The 16,396-nt window shown below is 40.6% G+C and overlaps 3 protein-coding genes and 1 pseudogene across 3 annotated transcripts; 1 reads left to right on the forward strand and 3 right to left on the reverse strand.

Moving 5' to 3' along the window:
• The first annotated feature begins 38 nt into the window (after positions 1 to 38).
• Positions 39 to 4,250, forward strand: LOC5508580 (E3 ubiquitin-protein ligase TRIM71). The gene is made up of 9 exons (XM_048728939.1): positions 39 to 42; positions 95 to 111; positions 320 to 486; positions 654 to 819; positions 1,139 to 1,221; positions 1,315 to 1,607; positions 2,195 to 2,439; positions 2,877 to 3,017; positions 3,207 to 4,250. The coding sequence occupies exons 1-9, from the start codon at positions 39 to 41 to the stop codon at positions 3,651 to 3,653; spliced, it is 1,563 nt and encodes a 520-aa protein (XP_048584896.1). The 3' UTR covers positions 3,654 to 4,250.
• A 343-nt stretch (positions 4,251 to 4,593) lies between these two features.
• LOC116615618 lies at positions 4,594 to 7,728 on the reverse strand. The gene is made up of 4 exons (XM_032377391.2): positions 7,535 to 7,728; positions 7,113 to 7,258; positions 6,579 to 6,748; positions 4,594 to 4,985 (listed from the first exon to the last, which is right to left on the reverse strand). Exons 1-4 carry the CDS (start codon positions 7,665 to 7,667, stop codon positions 4,718 to 4,720), a joined length of 717 nt encoding a protein of 238 aa, XP_032233282.1. The 5' UTR covers positions 7,668 to 7,728; the 3' UTR covers positions 4,594 to 4,717.
• A 1,441-nt stretch (positions 7,729 to 9,169) lies between these two features.
• LOC116615591 lies at positions 9,170 to 11,233 on the reverse strand (annotated as a pseudogene).
• A 585-nt stretch (positions 11,234 to 11,818) lies between these two features.
• Positions 11,819 to 13,396, reverse strand: LOC116615592. The gene is made up of 4 exons (XM_048728940.1): positions 13,193 to 13,396; positions 12,710 to 12,852; positions 12,159 to 12,328; positions 11,819 to 12,083 (listed from the first exon to the last, which is right to left on the reverse strand). Exons 1-4 carry the CDS (start codon positions 13,356 to 13,358, stop codon positions 11,819 to 11,821), a joined length of 744 nt encoding a protein of 247 aa, XP_048584897.1. The 5' UTR covers positions 13,359 to 13,396.
• Positions 13,397 to 16,396: the final 3,000 nt, after the last annotated feature.

Raw genomic sequence — 16,396 nt, forward strand, 5'->3', positions numbered from 1 at the left:
ATGATACTTTTTTGATCCTCAACTCTCATTCTTGTATTATGAGTAAATGGCTTTCAACCCTTAGAAGCTTTGAATTGCTTTTGATTTGCCCTAGCACGCTTGCGGGATAACGCAAGGTAACGAGATGGGGTACTAGAAACTGCAAACAAATTGGGCAGACTCCAAAAAAAGCAGACGGGGAAGATCGTCCGCAAAATCAATTTTAACCCTATGGTGAACTTATCGCCATTTCGTAGTTGTCTTTTAAAACTACTTTCACACTCGCGTCGTCGTTTTTTACACAAAAATGAACATAAAATGAACAATATCGTTTTCCTAGGTGTTGAAGTATTTTTGCGAGACATGTGACCAGGCCAACTGTCGTGACTGCGCCATCTACGAGCACCGTGACTACGTGTACGTGGATCTGAAGGAAGCGGTGAAGAAGTACAGATCCTCGGTTACACACATGTTGGACACGTGCAAGAGAAAGATTCCTGTCCTCAGGTAAGCACAAAATCTTGTTCAGCGACACCCATCATGAAAAAGTTTGTAAAAGCAGGCGATTTTTCAAGTGGGGATACGCACGCCCCCACACCACCCCTCCTTAGTTCCTGAATATCGCACTTCCTGCTACTCCTTCCTACGTGCTGACCTGTGGCCCTTCCCTTCAGATGCGCCGTGGAGGAGGTGAAAGAAGTTCGGCGCAACTTACAGGATCGGGTCCAGACAGAAAAGGACAACATTCGGGCTACCATACAAAACCATATCCAACAACTTGAAGAGCAGGCCGAAGATCTCACACAAACACTGGAAAACATGTACCATAACAAGGAAAAGGTACCCGATAACAGGCAGAATAACCTCTGAAAAAGAGATATAGGCCCGAGGTATGCCATGAGCTAATGAGGTAAGTCTGTAAAACTCAAGCTCAACAAGAAAAAGGTACACAAGACACGATAACCTCTATCATACAGAATATCAGCACGAGATATGCCACGAGTTTGTCACTTGTTAATAAAGTGAAGTTTTAGAACATACCATGACAACGAAAAGAGACGAAAAGATACGCAGGTACAGGAGAAATCGGTTACTACGGCCATGGTTAGCTTAAAATCCCTGACTATAATGTCCAAGACCGTTTCTCTCTTTCTCGCAGGTTCTGACAGCGCAACAGGAGATTCTGGAGCTTGATCTCAGCAACTTGCTGAGCAGCAGTGACTTCACGGAGAACGTGCTCAGGTGAGATACACAAGCATACATACCATGCGAAAACGCCCTTGGCTCATACCAAAGCTACCATTATTTAACTCAGCCCATTAACTACTTTACAAGGTATGGAAACGAGGCTGAGGTTATGCTCGTGAAGCCACAGATGGTCAGCAGACTTACCCATTTGTACGAGCACGACTCCCAAACGGAACCGGAAGAGAACGAGCACGTTGATTTTTCGTCCAATGAACAGCAGTTGTCACTAATGATCAGCTGTCTGGGAAATGTGTCCACAAGCTCCGCCTTCCCTTTTCACCTACACGCACAAGGATTCGGACTGACCAGGGCCAAAGTCGGACAGGAGGCTTCATTCAAGGTCATTGCGTTGGATCGGGATGGGGAGCCCTGTCAGAAAGGTAACCACGGCAACGATCATAAAACACGCGATCATAAATCCTTGGCGAACAGAACTTTTACAGTATTATTTCTATAGTGTTGCCCGTACAGCGTGAATATCAAAATCAGGAAGTGATTCGCGATTGTTTTGATTCCGAATTTAACTATCTAGCCGCGCGGCTATAAATACAAGATGGCGCACAATCCCCGAACTGAGAGGGTTTTCAAGCGATAGGAAACTTAAGAAAACACGTTTCTGGACGACGAAGGCAACCGGAAGTAGTTAATTTTTGTATTTACCGCTATCGCAAAGGTTTCAAATGTAAGACTAAGAATGTGGTAGAATAGAAGGTATTTTTTTGGAATGGAGCAAAAACAAAGAAGAAAAACATTAAACTTCCGGTTGCCGTCTTTTTTCCAGAAACGTGTTTGCTTAGTTCACACCGAGTAACGTCTGGAAGCAGGCTATTAACTATCATGATAGCTTTTGATTTTTTTATGGGATACAATAAAGCAGACAAAGAAATATGATGTTACAAATGAATTATTTCGGGTTGGAACGTGAAATTTTATAGATGCATGCCGCTGAACTGACCTATGCTTGCAGGCGATGCGCGCGTGTCTGCCAAGATACGATGCCCTAACGGATTCCAGCTGACAGGTCACGTGACCAAGAACGAGGACAGCACGTACACAGTGACGTACACACCGAGCATGAAAGGCGACCACGAGCTGATGGTCATGATACGAGAGAAACAGATCAAAGACAGCCCATTCGACTTACAGGTTGGTAACACAAGGAGCCCATTCGACGTACAGGTTGGTAACACAGGGAGCCCATTCTACTTACAGTAAGTGTCACACAGGGAGCCCATTCTACTTACAGTAAGTGTCACACAGGGAGTCCATCCGACTTACAGGTTAGTAACACAGGAAGCCCATTCGACTTACAGGTTAGTAGCACAGGGAGCCCATTCCCTGTTATCATACTACTTCGTCTAGTAACAAACAATTATCCATTAAAGATCATCAATGTATGTCTCTGACATTACTAGACTTTATATAACACCTTTAATTTTACGAATGATTAGTACCCAGAAGCACCGTTCGGGCTTAGAACTGCCATTTACTATTTGCCATTCGCCATTTGCACTGACAACCTTTTTTGAAATAGGTGTATACACCTGTTTGATGAAAAGTGGACATTTGACTACGAAAACATATGACCGACATTTCATTTTTATTACGTGAGAGTATGATTGATCACCAGAATTTGATTGGATCACCAGATATATGTCATTGACGATAAGATAATTCGCCAATTCGGGATTCGGGGCAAGGGGGACGTTGAGATCTGGTATCAAGATGGGGTCGCTGTGGATAAAAGCGGCAACATCTTCGTGGCTGATCATGGCAATAATAGAATCCAGGTAGGTCACGCGATCACATTCGCAAGCTTTTGCCAATACCAGCAGCACTTACGCTAATTCTCGTTTCGATTCCACAGGCTTTCACACAAGAAGGAGAATTCACCCGTAAGTTCGATAGCAAAGGTACCGGCCTAGGTCAGATGAAGGGTCCATGCGGGGCTGCTGTGGACGGGGAAAACTGGGTTTTAGTCGCGGACCGAGACAACCACCGTATTCAAGTATTCGACTTTCGGCAGCTATGGCGACTCTCAAGGCAAGTTCAACTGCCCCCGTCACATATCCGTGTCCTCGAAGGGGGAGATCCTTGTATCCGATGCCGGAAACTTCCGCGTCCAGGTATTCGACGGTGCCGGCAACTTTCTGTCCAAGTTTGGCGAGAAGGGATCCAACAATGGCCAGTTCTCCTGTTCCGCTGGGGTCGCAACCGATGCAGAGGGGCACATCGTGGTGGCAGATCTAAAGAATCTCAACGTACAAGTGTTTAACTCTGAAGGCGAGTTCATCAAGAGGATCAGTCAGGATCCTGACTCCGTGAGGAACGCCAGCTACTTCGCTAAGCCGACGGGTGTGGCCATATCTGATAACGGCAACGTCGTCGTGGCTGACCGCGGGCTCCATAAAGTTATGCTCTTTTGAGCCAGCGACGATGATACTGGCAATGAGGAAGATGAGTGTTATGATGATGATGTTGTGATGATAGTGATGCTGCTGATGATGATTCCGACGATGATGACAGTGGCGATGACAAAGAGATGTTCATGATGTATGATGTTGTTGATCTTTACAATGTGATAGTGGCGACGACGAAGATGAAGATGAAAATAATGATAATAATAATAGTGAATGATGATGCAAAAGAAGCGATGTAATGATGATGATGAATGATAACGGAACAGAGGAGTAAAAGGAGATGCGATGTGATGTGATTTATGAAGATGAGAATATATCGCAATTTACAAATAGGGGAATAATCAAAGGCACAAAGTTAGCAAGAGATTTTCCCTGAAATGATTTTGCATCTATAGGAACCAACACCGTGATAGCCATAATTGTTTGCACCCCCATATTTGCATTGCATTGCTAACCTAGATTTCGGACACTTTATATGATATAAACTTAAAAACTAAATAACTATACGTAATCGTATAAAGGATTTAAAATGTTGTAGTTAATTATATACAAAAGAGTTGATAAAACATGGATTCGTCAAATAAAGTATTCCTCTAAAATGTATAAGACCTGTTTTGTTTTAATAATATTAAATTAATTACCTGTGTGTTTACTTTATATCCATCCCATTCGGCCATTTTTACATCTGAAGAATAGTGTAACAGTGAGACACTGTTACAATCCCCGTGTAAATATATTTTTTAATGTGTTGTTTTTGCCTTGATTAATAGAAAAAATACCAGGCATTTTTTTTAAAACTCATCAAATTCAATTTTAATCTTTGCTCACACATTATCAAGCAACATAACGGATAGAGCGACGATGCGTTTTTTATCCCATGAATGTGTGAACAGACTGTGGAAACGAAAAGCTTTTTTTCTAAAAACAGGTTTATAGAAACAAATACTGAGACATTAACGTTCAGTTTATTAATATTTCGGCAGCGTTACATCAAGTCTTAAACTCCTTATCATACCTATATGTTTATTACTAAATTATCTTAAACGTGGCGTCGAGGTTCCAGCACCGCTCTAAGCCTTGTACGGCTTAAAGATCTGAAAGCCGGTGGGTGAGTTGATTTTGGCGCATGTTGACTTGGCCTTGTTGCTGCATTTATCCGCGTACCAGTAACCGTCTTTATACGACAGCCAGTGGTCCGCGTAGTAATAGGGGTAGCGGAACCCCACTATGTCCCCGTACTCTACTGGGGTACCGTCTTCGCCGTCACGAGAGAAGATCTGGAAAATGGCTTGACTGTGGCGGAACCAGTCGTCTTTGAATTTGCGGTAAGCGATGGATCTATGAATTTGCATAAAAAACATGGTCATTTTATAGCCCGAAGGGAAGACCCAGTGGCGCAGGTCGCGAAAATGAATAATTATACAGTACACAGTCAACTCTAAGCTTTACGGGCCCCTCGCTGGTACCGATGGAAAATTACCTTGCAAAACAGTAATCAATGTCTTAAAGCGACTCTTATATTATACGGACCCTCCCTGTTTTAGACGATAAATTCGGGATAGTAAAGCTGCAATCGCGCCAGTTTACAAACGGCGGGCCGACGGAAACCTCAACAAAATGCTAAAGAATCTATTAGAATCCGCGCTATTTAACAGACCATCCGCTGAAATAATTTGTCACTTCCCCGAAGAAATTGTCAATAGGCACACCGCTTTTACCATTTTGAAATATTTTTGCGTTTTCCGTTAAAGTTCTTAAAACCTTTCACTTATATCAATCTAGCCAAAAGAAAGCATAGATAAACTTTCAAATTCTGAAAAGGGAATTGAATTGAATTGAATTGAAATTTGAATTTTCTACAGATCTTTGAAAATTTTCCCGGCCGCGCGATAGGAGATTGAATCGAGTGAAGAATTCCAAGTTTTGGCAGGAAAATCTGAAACAACGTATTTTCCTTAAACCGTTGAAATTCAGAGACGGCAATACCACAAAATATTGGCGAATTGTTTTCTATTGAAATGCTACCCACAATGAAGCGAAGAATAATTTAAAGTCGAGAATTGTATGCGAAAAAAGAAAATATCATGTTGTTGTAGGTTTCAAAAACAGCGCGCGCTCGTGAGAATGTCGCCATTCTTGATTGCGAATGCAGCGCGCGCGCACAATGCAAAAACAATTCTAGACTAAAGCCCCATCTACACTACCAATTTTTAGTTAACAATTTTTATGTGACAATTTTATTTGCTAGTGTAGATGGAGCAAAGTTGTCAATTTTTATGTGGCAATTATAATTGCTCTAAAGCTAGCAGGTTTGCTCGGCAATTAAAAATTGTCACACATGAAAAATTGCTTGTGTAGATGCCAACAAATATAGTTGTCAATTAAAAATTGTAAACTAAAAATTTTTAGTGTAGATGGGGCTTAAAAAATATCTGCTAAATTTTGCAGATTTGTTTTCTGAAGTTAAATAATTATTTGACTACCAGATTAAGATATAAAGATGACGGTAAAAAGTTGTAACCACACAACATTCTTCAGCAATAACTAAGAAAACATGAAGACGGAACCGGTTTAGAGCGCGCATATGCTTTCTCATGTAATTTGTGTGTAATTTGGTTGACATCTCGATCTACGTCACAATTGACTGGACCCGGGCCTTTCAGTTCACGGCCTTTTTTCCGGGTTGACCAAAATACCTAAATATTACAGATTTCAGTTATTCGCGCGAATGCGTGTTTTATAGGGTCCATGCGAACCACATACTATTTGGAAGATGAAAATATAAAGAATTGACAAAGTCTATCAACTCTGAAAGGTTATATGGACTTTAAAAATTATCGAAAATGTTACGTTATTGACCGCAAGTAGACTGATGCGATTGCCGCTTCAAGGTATCCAATAGTTGAATGTGATCATTGTAGCGATACTCACTGGAATCTGCACTTGTAAGAGTCCGAGGAATCGCATCCGATGTGCTTGGAGTTCATGTCTTGCGCTGATGAGATGGTGACCTTGTCGCCGCTGTTGATGGGCTGACCGTCCGACTTGCCGATCGCACGGATGATGTACATAAGGGTAACACATGAGGACCATTTACTGGACTGGGAAAATATTAAATTAGCTGAATGATGATGTGAACTCTTTACTGTGGTACGATTAAAGACTTCTTACTGTTATACGGCAAGAGCAAGAGAGCATTAGAAGAGGGGAATAATTGTTTACAGCGCGCGGACCAAATTTTTATTAGTATTTTATGAGACGTAGTATCCCTCTATATTTCATGCTCCTTTCATAAGGCTGGTATAAAGCAAATTTAACAGATTAAAGCAAGAAGTACAATGATAAAAGTAAAACAAATCTTCAATAAAATGAATCTTAAAAGAACAGAGATAAAACACTTTTTTTTCTTTTGTTGTTTAAATGATGTTTTTATATCACGTCTTCATACAAAAGAACAGTCGTCACCTTCATGTTCAAGCGGCCCTCGGCGCATTTCTGAGCGGAACACTCTCTGTCGCTGCACTTCATCCAGAATTTGGACAAATCACCCGACGTGTAGGACATCTTTAGAGCAATCTTATCACCGCTGTTGATCGGGGGATACCGAGGGGCTGGAATAAAAGGTTTTAGCAGTTCAAAGACTGAAACTAATATAACCCTGTTCCCGGTGTTTGTACAAAAAAAAAAAGAAAGAAACCCGAATACTAGTACGCCCATGCGAATGGCCGTATAATGGAGCACCAAAAATATATAAACAAGGAGATTGTTGGATTTTTTAAACAGCACAAGTATAAAATGTTAATAACTTCTCTGTATGGACATATGATAACGTAACTAATAATACGTGTGCAATATTTTCGCTGAGACAAACACTACTAACTGCCTACCATCGGGTAGCACGGGTCTAGCTTCGTCCTCTGCGATCATGGTGTCCTCGACGTCACCGTCAGGCGCGCCGTGGACTTGTCGTCCCACATGGACTACGAACAGCAACGAGAACAAGTAGAGGGGATACTGCATTCTTTTTCACTTGCTTGAGCGGTGTGCGACAACTGTTTAGAGTTTGAGTAATACAAAGATATGATTCGATTTATATCATAAAGAGATAATGTAATCACTGCCTCATTGTTTCGTTAAAAGGTTGACTTTTTGAAATTTGTACAACTTTTTACAAGTTCCTACTCGAAATGTTAAACCGGACGATAGTTTGAGCCTTATCCCTGAGGGCGTGACACACTCGAAACAAACACGTTTTGTTCTGCAAAGACTTTTGTAGCTCCCGACACAATACTTTAGGAAAAACATGCTTAGGTGACAATGACCGCAAAAAGACTTCCTGTTTGACAGCACTTAGATAATTGAATTATTTTTACACCTCAAATCGTTGTATTTTTATCTATGTACTGATTATGCTTATCTCTAAATAGTGATTTTCATAAAGTACATTGTAATAGTCAAAGTGTAGTTGCAAAGCCAGTACAGAAGAGAACGAAGGCATCGGAGTGTGTTAGTACAAAAGAAGCAAAAACTTTTTTCACGGGGTTTAGGAAAGCAACTCTTTAAAGTAAGCATCTTAGAGGGGAACATAAACGCAAACTCCCTAATAAACGTCGTAATAGGGTGAATTCGTCACGTAGACGAGTAGACCCGTCAACAAACCAAGAAGGCGTACCTGAATTAGTAGCACAAAAATAAGAAATGCAGAAATAGACAAATTATCCAATAAAAATCGTTGTTAGGCCTAAATCATTGATATAGTACATTATAAACGGTTATGCCTATCGGGTTTAAAATGAAAACTTATATATATATTAATCATGGATTATTGATTAACCAAACCTCTCGTTTAACACAATTTTTAAAGTCTGATTAAAGATATTGAAAACAATCAAACTCGATAACAGGGAACTGAAATAATACAATAGAACCTCGGTGATACGATATCACCAAGGACAGACAAATTAAATCGTTAGATCGAGAATATCGTATAGATTTTTTTTCACAATAATTTTTATAGCTCGCGTTCGATATCGTTATCCCGAAAGTATCTTTAATCGAGTAACGCTGTCACGTTTCCTCTGTGCAAGCCCGTATTATTTTCCTTTTGTTTTTAGCGCAATTACAAGGTAGCAAGCTTGAGGCTTTCAACACGCTCTTGCCCAATATTTTCTCGAAGTTTTGCATTTCAACAAACTATTCCAATATACGCTTCTTCATAAAAGCGCTTTCTAAAAGCCCTCTCTTTGATTCGAATTTTGATTCGCATTTTAGAACGCATCAGGATTAACAAAGATAAATTTTCTGCTATCTGAGCCTCGGCATGTTCTTAGCATGTTCTTAAAATTTGGTGAAACTCAGGTTTGACGTTTTTATAAAAAAAAAAGGTTCTTATTAAAAGAGTTTATCGTGGTAGTTCTCTACGTGTATCCAACGCATGTGATACTGATTTACATGAGCCCCATAAAGGCAGGGGATGTGAGCTCGCGTGGTGAAAAAAGCAAGAAAAAAAAGAGACACACTACTTGCTTTTTAGCGTTATTTTATTGAGATCTCGGCAATGTGATTTATGACTATCCTTTTAATTTTTTTTTACCCTTGTTATAGTTCAGCTTTATATTATCTTAGGTTCCGTCGTGGTCTCTGAACTGTTCTCTACAGAGGCTTGAAGATCTGGAAGCCCGTGGGGGAGTTCTCCCTGGCACACGACTGCTTGTTGCTGTTACTGCAGCTTAGAGGGTACCATCTACTATACCCTCCATAGGTAAGCCAGCGATCCGCGTAGACGTAAGGGTAGCGGAACCCCACTATGTCGCCGTACTGCACTGGGGTGCCGTCAACTGATCGGCGGGAGAAGATCTGGAAAAGGGCAAAGCTGTACGCGAACCAGTTGTTGCCTTGGAACGCGGTGTCGCCGATGGAAGTGTTGATTGGGAAAAAAAGCGGGAAGGACAATATAATCAAAAAAGAACAGATTGATCTATAGTTTTTGAGGGGGTGGGGTCACGCACTCTTTTCGCCCATGCTAGCTACACGCCTGGTTTAGTTATTGATTTAATTCTCAGGATAGCCACTCACCTGAATCTGCAGTAGTACGAGGTGGAGGATGCACATCGAAGGCGGTATGTGCTTATACCATAGTGCCCAGATGAGATCTAGACCATGTCTCCGCTGTTGATTGGCTGGCCGTCCGACTTTCCGATCGCTGAAATACGTCAGATGTCTACAGCTCGACCACTTGTTTGACTGAAGTTTAATGTAGATATATTAAAAGTAAGACAAAAACCCCAAAATATCGGAAATTTCGATCCTTCACAAGCCCTTAAAATATGAAAACTTGTTGGGGGTAAACAATGTACGCATTGGTGACAACAGTAGCATACATCATATTAGTGTTAGGGCCTCCGAATGGTCTTTTGTAAGCACTTGCGAGCACCCCGGGTTTTTTTTTTACGCGAGACCGAGCCTTTTTTTTTTTTTTTTTTTTTTAAAAAATTTTAAAAACGCGAGCATTAGCCGAAAACTGCGAGCACATTGAAATTTTTCGGGACCATTCGGGGGCCCTAATATTATTGCACATTTCTTTTCATTAAGCAAATATTATGCAATTAGTGCGGTAGTTGTAGTTCGCACCTTAAACACTGTGTCCCCGGGCAGCTATCTCGGTAGCAGTAGCTCGTTGTGCATCGCGTGTAATATGTGCTGTTGCTGCCCGAAGTGTACGACATCTCCAGCGCGATCAGGTCTCCGCTATTGATAATAGGGTAGCGATGGTCTGCCGAAACAAACAGAAGTTAAAAAAATGTTATATGGTTATTAATTATTCTCTTTGTTTTCCGTGGTTTTCTTTAAATATCTGTATTGCAGCCTGAAGTGCTGCATTGTTTTGTTTTAAACTTTTCCAGAGAAACTTTATTGGTTACTACGCTTATGTACTTAATAAACGATTTAAAAAACCCTCAAATTATTGAAATTAGACTGTAAAATTCGCAGAAATCGTGACAAAAAATCGATTTGTATGATTCCAAAAGAATCAATCCCTCCTCCAAAAAGATAATTAGAAGTTCTGGGAAATGAGGGGACTTTCAGTAACTGATGCACATTTTTTAAATTGCAGAATGATGTCTGTACTTACCATTGGATAATCCAGCCCAAACCCTCTGCTTCGCCTTCGTGAAAAATTAGCTCCGCTGTACCATTCAGTTCCAAGTTGTTACTGACAAGTCTGACAGACGCGCCGCGGACAAGTTAGCGAGAACAAGACGAGGGGAAACTGCAACATTCTTTGCTTGAGCGTTCTGCTATTCTGGAACACTTACCAAAGAAAGCCACTAGATTAATAGAATAAACGGAATATAATCACAGGATCATTGTTCACCCCAAGGTGAAGTTTCGGAAATCTTTACAACGTTTTACAGGTTTCTAATCCAAATTCTAGATTTACAAAATTGAGATGTGTTTGCCTTCGGGGTTAGAATAATAAGACAAAATGGCTTTGTTCTTTAATTGTCTCCGAAACAAAGGGCAATTTATGTTACGAAAAAACTTGCTTGTGGCCGAGACCGCCATTTCCTTCTAGAAATACCCATACTTAACATACGGCATAACGCATGCACAAAGGGTTTTTATTCGACGAAAAATGCTTGTCGATTATATTTGGCTTTGTGTGATTTTATTTTCATGCTTACAAAGCTGTGGTGGATTCGGGGCGATTTGTGCAGTGGAGAAAGAAAGGGGCGAACAGAACATACATTTCATCCACCAGAATGGCAAAACGCGAGGTCTTCAAGCGCGGTAATGACTATTGGGGGATGGCGCGCCAGTACACCGCAAAAAACAATTTGGAGTCTTTGATTGACAATGAATACAGACTACTTTTGAGCCACGCAAAAACGCCAATATGAAGTGTTACCTAAGGCATCCCGAAACGTGTTTTGCATTTATCAAAATTAACCATCGCGCACTGCACTTTGCCGTCTGTAGTTTTGCTTTTTGAGTATAAGTTTGAATAATATGTGAGACAAAATAAAACAAGCAACTTACAAAGCATTTTTGTTTGATATTCTTTATTGATATCTCGGCAGAATATTTAATTTATATTTTACACCATGAATACTCCTTCTCATAGCTCCTTATTATTATCTTAGATGCCGTCATACTCTCTGGACTGTTCTCTACAGAGGCTTGAAGATCTTGAAGCCCGTGGGGGAGTTGGTTCTCACGCACGAGTACTTGTTATTGTAGCTACAGCTACGCGCGTACCAGTATCCGCTGTAGTAGTACAGCCAGGTCTTCGCGTAGTAGTAAGGGTAGCGGAACCCCACTATGTCCCCGTACTGCACTGGGGTACCGTCAACTGATCGGCGGGAGAAGATCTGAAAGATGGCGTAGCTGTGCGCGAACCAGTTGTTGCCTTGGAATGCGCTGTCGCTGAGGGAACTGTCAATAGGGAAAAGAGCAGGAAAGATAATATAATATAAAATGTCAACGTTTATTTTCAGACTAGTCACTCACTAAAATTTGCACTTGTACGTGGTGAGGGTATCGCATCGAAGACGGTAGCTGTTGCTATAGTAACCAGATGAGATGTAGACCATGTCTCCGCTGTTGATTGGCTGACCGTCCGACTTGCCGAGCGCCCGGATGTAATACGTCACGTAACTACAGCTCGACCACTTGTTTGACTGAACAGAAAAAAGGTTTTTGAGTTGAAGTCAATGACTCATATATAGTATATGAAAAACAAAAAAAATATCAACCCTCTAAAACCCCTTGTACTAACTGCGTCAGTAAAACATCACGCAGTATTGTTTTAAAGCATGCTGGATGGATCTTGCCAAGTAGATACTAATTTTCCCAAACAGCTCGACCACTTGTTTGACTGAAAATATTTTTTTATTAAACTGAGGCCAAAAAGCCCATATAGTATAATATGTAAAACAAAAACAAAATATCAATTCTCTGAAAGCTCTTGTATGACAACATTTGCATGTACCTTCTTCGTCATTATGCAAATACTATTATCTTATCTCCTACTCGTGATTTTTGTTCGAAGGTAGCAGCACCTTAAAAACTGTTTCCCCGGGGCAGTAACTTGGGTAGCAGGAGTGTGCAATGCAGTACATGTAGTTTTGCTTGTCACTTCCCCAAGTGTAGGACATCTTCAGCGCAATCCGGTCTCCGCTGTTGATGATAGGGTAGCGATGGTCTGAAGAAAAAGTATACAATTTAAATTGTTGTGACATGATTTATAAATTTCTCACAGCCTTTCGGGCTTTGGCATAAATATATGTATTGCAGCATCGAATTGTATTGTTTTAATTGTCTAGAGAAACTTGATTGGTCCTTATGGCTTACGCGATGTATTCAATATCGATTAAAAATCATCTTATAGTGTGTGGAATTCGCGCCATTCGCGACTGTTCATCAATTTGTATGATTCCCCAAAAATCAATCCTCCAAAAAGATAATTAGAAGTTCTGGGAAATGAGGGGACTTTCAGTAACTGATGCACATTTTTTAAATTGCAGAATGATGTCTGTACTTACCATTGGATAATCCAGCCCAAACCCTCTCCTTCGCCTCGTGAAAAATTAGCTCCATTGTACCATTTAGTTCCAAGTTGTTACTGACAAGTCTGACGGACGCGCCGCGGACATGTTGTCCCACATGGGCAACGAACAGCAGCGAGAACAAGACTAGGGGAAACTGCATTCTTTTCACATGAGGTGCGCGCGGTAGCGAATCTGGAGTGTTATAACTGTCTCTAGCAAATGCAATCGCTAATTTATAGTTTCATAGATGATGTAATCACGACCCTTTCCGTGCTTATTGTTTATTACAAGGTAATATTTTGGAAAATTATACAGCTTTTCACAAGTTCCAACTCGTAAAATTGAACCGGACGGAGAAGTTGGGTTTTTCGCCGGAGGGCCTGAAGGGTTGGAGTTTCCCTACTTCCCACTCAACTCATGCAACTCTGTCACACAATACAATAATGACTCTAGCGCATCGCGTGACTCTACAACATTTGGGAAAAATGTAAAAACGAGACAAAAAAGCTTTAATTTACTGTATTTCCTGACACAATTAGCAAAACATTCTCTCTTTTACGGGTCCAACTAAACTTGACAAAAGCACACAATTTGCGAGTTTTGATGACTATTTCTTTATAGGAATTACAGGTAGCAAATGGTCTCCCAAATTTTTAAAATGCTCGCAAGCCAATTTAAGGGGTGATCGCAATGCTCCTATTTTCGAAAAAAAATTCTCAAATGCCCTTATTTATTTGAGTAACTCTTTTTCTACTAAAGTTATGTGTCTTTTCATTTGTCATGCGACACGACTCACAACTCATGCTCATCCTCTATTAGAATTGGGAATTATGTTTTATCTTTTTAGCGTTAAGTGTTTTTAGTTGTTCGTTGCTCGCCAATTTTTTTTTAAAATGCCATGCTCGCATAATCGCCAATGCTCGCCACAAGACCATAGCCAATGTCAAAACGAGAGTCAAAACCCAGAGTTCGGTCTTGATCACTCTCGCTCTTATTTTGGTTAGATTGCCATACGATTGTTCGCCACACACATACACATGGTCATTTAAGAGAGAGTCAGGAATAAATATTTAACACAATTTTCAAAGCAACATTGAATTGGCGTGATTACAAAATGTCTGTTTTCACATAGCCTGCTAGAAGAAGATGTAAATTTGTGGAGAATATTTCTAATTGTTCGCCACCTTGACGTGTCCGCACACAACAAGACTACAACACACAATCAACACTACACATATTGATGACTGGGGCTGTAATGCTTATCATATGACTTAAGGAAAGACCTCTACAATAGCTTAGGCAATAAGATGCTGGCCGTAAGGCTTATCATATGACTTAAGGAAAGACCTCTACAATAGCTTAGGCAATAAGATGCTGGCCGTAAGGCTTATCATATGACCTAAGGAAAGACCTCTACGATAGCTTAGGCAATAAGATGCTGGCCGAAAGGCTTATCATATGACTTAAGGAAAGACCTCTACAATAGCTTAGGCAATAAGATGCTGGCCGTAGGGCTGATCATATGACTTAAGGAAAGACCTCTACAATAGCTTAGGCAATAAGATGCTGGCCGTAAGGCTTATCATATGACTTAAGGAAAGACCTCTACAATAGCTTAGGCAATACGATGCTGGCCGTAAGGCTTATCATGACTTAAGGAAAGACCTCTACAATAGCTTAGGCAATAAGATGCTGGCCGTAGGGCTTATCATATGACTTAAGGAAAGACCTCTACAATAGCTTAGGCAATAAGATGCTGGCCGTAGGGCTTATCATATGACTTAAGGAAAGACCTCTACAATAGCTTAGGCAATAAGATGCTGGCCGTGAGGCTTATCATATGACTTAAGGAAATACCTCTACAATAGCTTAGGCAATAAGATGCTGGCCGTAAGGCTTATCATATGACTTAAGGAAAGACCTCTTTAATAGCTTAGGCAATAAGATGCTGGCCGTAAGGCTTATCATATGACTTAAGGAAATACCTCTTCAATAGCTTAGGCAATAAGATGCTGGCCGTAAGGCTTATCATATGACTTAAGGAAAGACCTCTTCAATAGCTTAGGCAATAAGATGCTGGCCGAAAGGCTTATCATATGACTTAAGGAAAGACCTCTAAAATAGCTTAGGCAATAAGATGCTGGCCGTAAGGCTTATCATATGACTTAAGGACAGACTTTTACAATAGCTTAGGCAATAAGATGCTGGCCGTAAGGCTTATCATATGACTTAAGAAAAGACCTCTACAATAGCTTAGGCAATAAGATGCTGGCCGAAAGGCTTATCATATGACTTAAGGAAAGACCTCTAAAATAGCTTAGGCAATAAGATGCTGGCCGTAGGGATTATCATATGACTTAAGGAAAGACTTCTACTATAGCTTAGGCAATAAGATGCTGGCTGTAAGGCTTATCATATGACTTAAGAAAAGACCTCTACAATAGCTTAGGCAATAAGATGCTGGCCGAAAGGCTTATCATATGACTTAAGGAAAGACCTCTAAAATAGCTTAGGCAATAAGATGCTGGCCGTAAGGCTTATCATATGACTTAAGGAAAGACTTCTACAATAGCTTAGGCAATAAGATGCTGGCCGTAAGGCTTATCATATGACTTAAGGAAAGACATCTACAATAGCTTAGACAATAAGATGCTGGCCGTAGGGCTTATCATATGACTTAAGGAAAGACCTCTAAAATAGCTTAGGCAATAAGATGCTGGCCGTAAGGCTTATCATATGACTTAAGGAAAGACTTCTACAATAGCTTAGGCAATAAGATGCTGGCCGTAAGGCTTATCATATGACTTAAGGAAAGACCTCTACAATAGCTTAGGCAATAAGATGCTGGCCGTAAGGCTTATCATATGACTTAAAGAAAGACCTCTACAATAGCTTAGGCAACAAGATGCTGGCCGTAGGGCTTATCATATGACTTAAGGAAAGACCTCTACAATAGCTTAGGCAATAAGATGCTGGCCGTAGGGCTTATCATATGACTTAAGGAAAGACCTCTACAATAGCTTAGGCAATAAGATGCTGGCCGTAGGGCTGATCATATGACTTAAGGAAAGACCTCTACAATAGCTTAGGCAATAAGATGCTGGCCGTAAGGCTGATCATATGACTTAAGGAAAGACCTCTACAATAGCTTAGGCAATAAGATGCTGGCCGTAGGGCTTATCATATGACTTAAGGAAA

This window comes from Nematostella vectensis, chromosome 6 (assembly GCF_932526225.1).
Source record: "Nematostella vectensis chromosome 6, jaNemVect1.1, whole genome shotgun sequence".
NCBI lineage: Eukaryota > Metazoa > Cnidaria > Anthozoa > Actiniaria > Edwardsiidae > Nematostella > Nematostella vectensis.

What these genes read in the sequence shown, in the direction of transcription:
- LOC116615618 (XM_032377391.2), bottom strand. Translation starts at nt 7,667, where the DNA reads ATGCAGTATCCCCTCTACTTGTTCTCGTTGCTGTTCGTAGTCCATGTG. An exon ending in TAGACCCGTGCTACCCGATG is followed by an intron (nt 7,259 to 7,534) that starts GTAGGCAGTTAG and finishes CTTTTATTCCAG; the next exon opens with CCCCTCGGTATCCCCCGATC. An exon ending in TCTTACAAGTGCAGATTCCA is followed by an intron (nt 4,986 to 6,578) that starts GTGAGTATCGCT and finishes GCAAATTCATAG; the next exon opens with ATCCATCGCTTACCGCAAAT.
- LOC5508580 (XM_048728939.1), top strand. An exon ending in AGAAAGATTCCTGTCCTCAG is followed by an intron (nt 487 to 653) that starts GTAAGCACAAAA and finishes CCTTCCCTTCAG; the next exon opens with ATGCGCCGTGGAGGAGGTGA. An exon ending in TGTACCATAACAAGGAAAAG is followed by an intron (nt 820 to 1,138) that starts GTACCCGATAAC and finishes TCTTTCTCGCAG; the next exon opens with GTTCTGACAGCGCAACAGGA.
- LOC116615592 (XM_048728940.1), bottom strand. Translation starts at nt 13,358, where the DNA reads ATGCAGTTTCCCCTAGTCTTGTTCTCGCTGCTGTTCGTTGCCCATGTG. An exon ending in TTGGGCTGGATTATCCAATG is followed by an intron (nt 12,853 to 13,192) that starts GTAAGTACAGAC and finishes CTTTTTCTTCAG; the next exon opens with ACCATCGCTACCCTATCATC. An exon ending in CCGGGGAAACAGTTTTTAAG is followed by an intron (nt 12,329 to 12,709) that starts GTGCTGCTACCT and finishes TTTTCTGTTCAG; the next exon opens with TCAAACAAGTGGTCGAGCTG.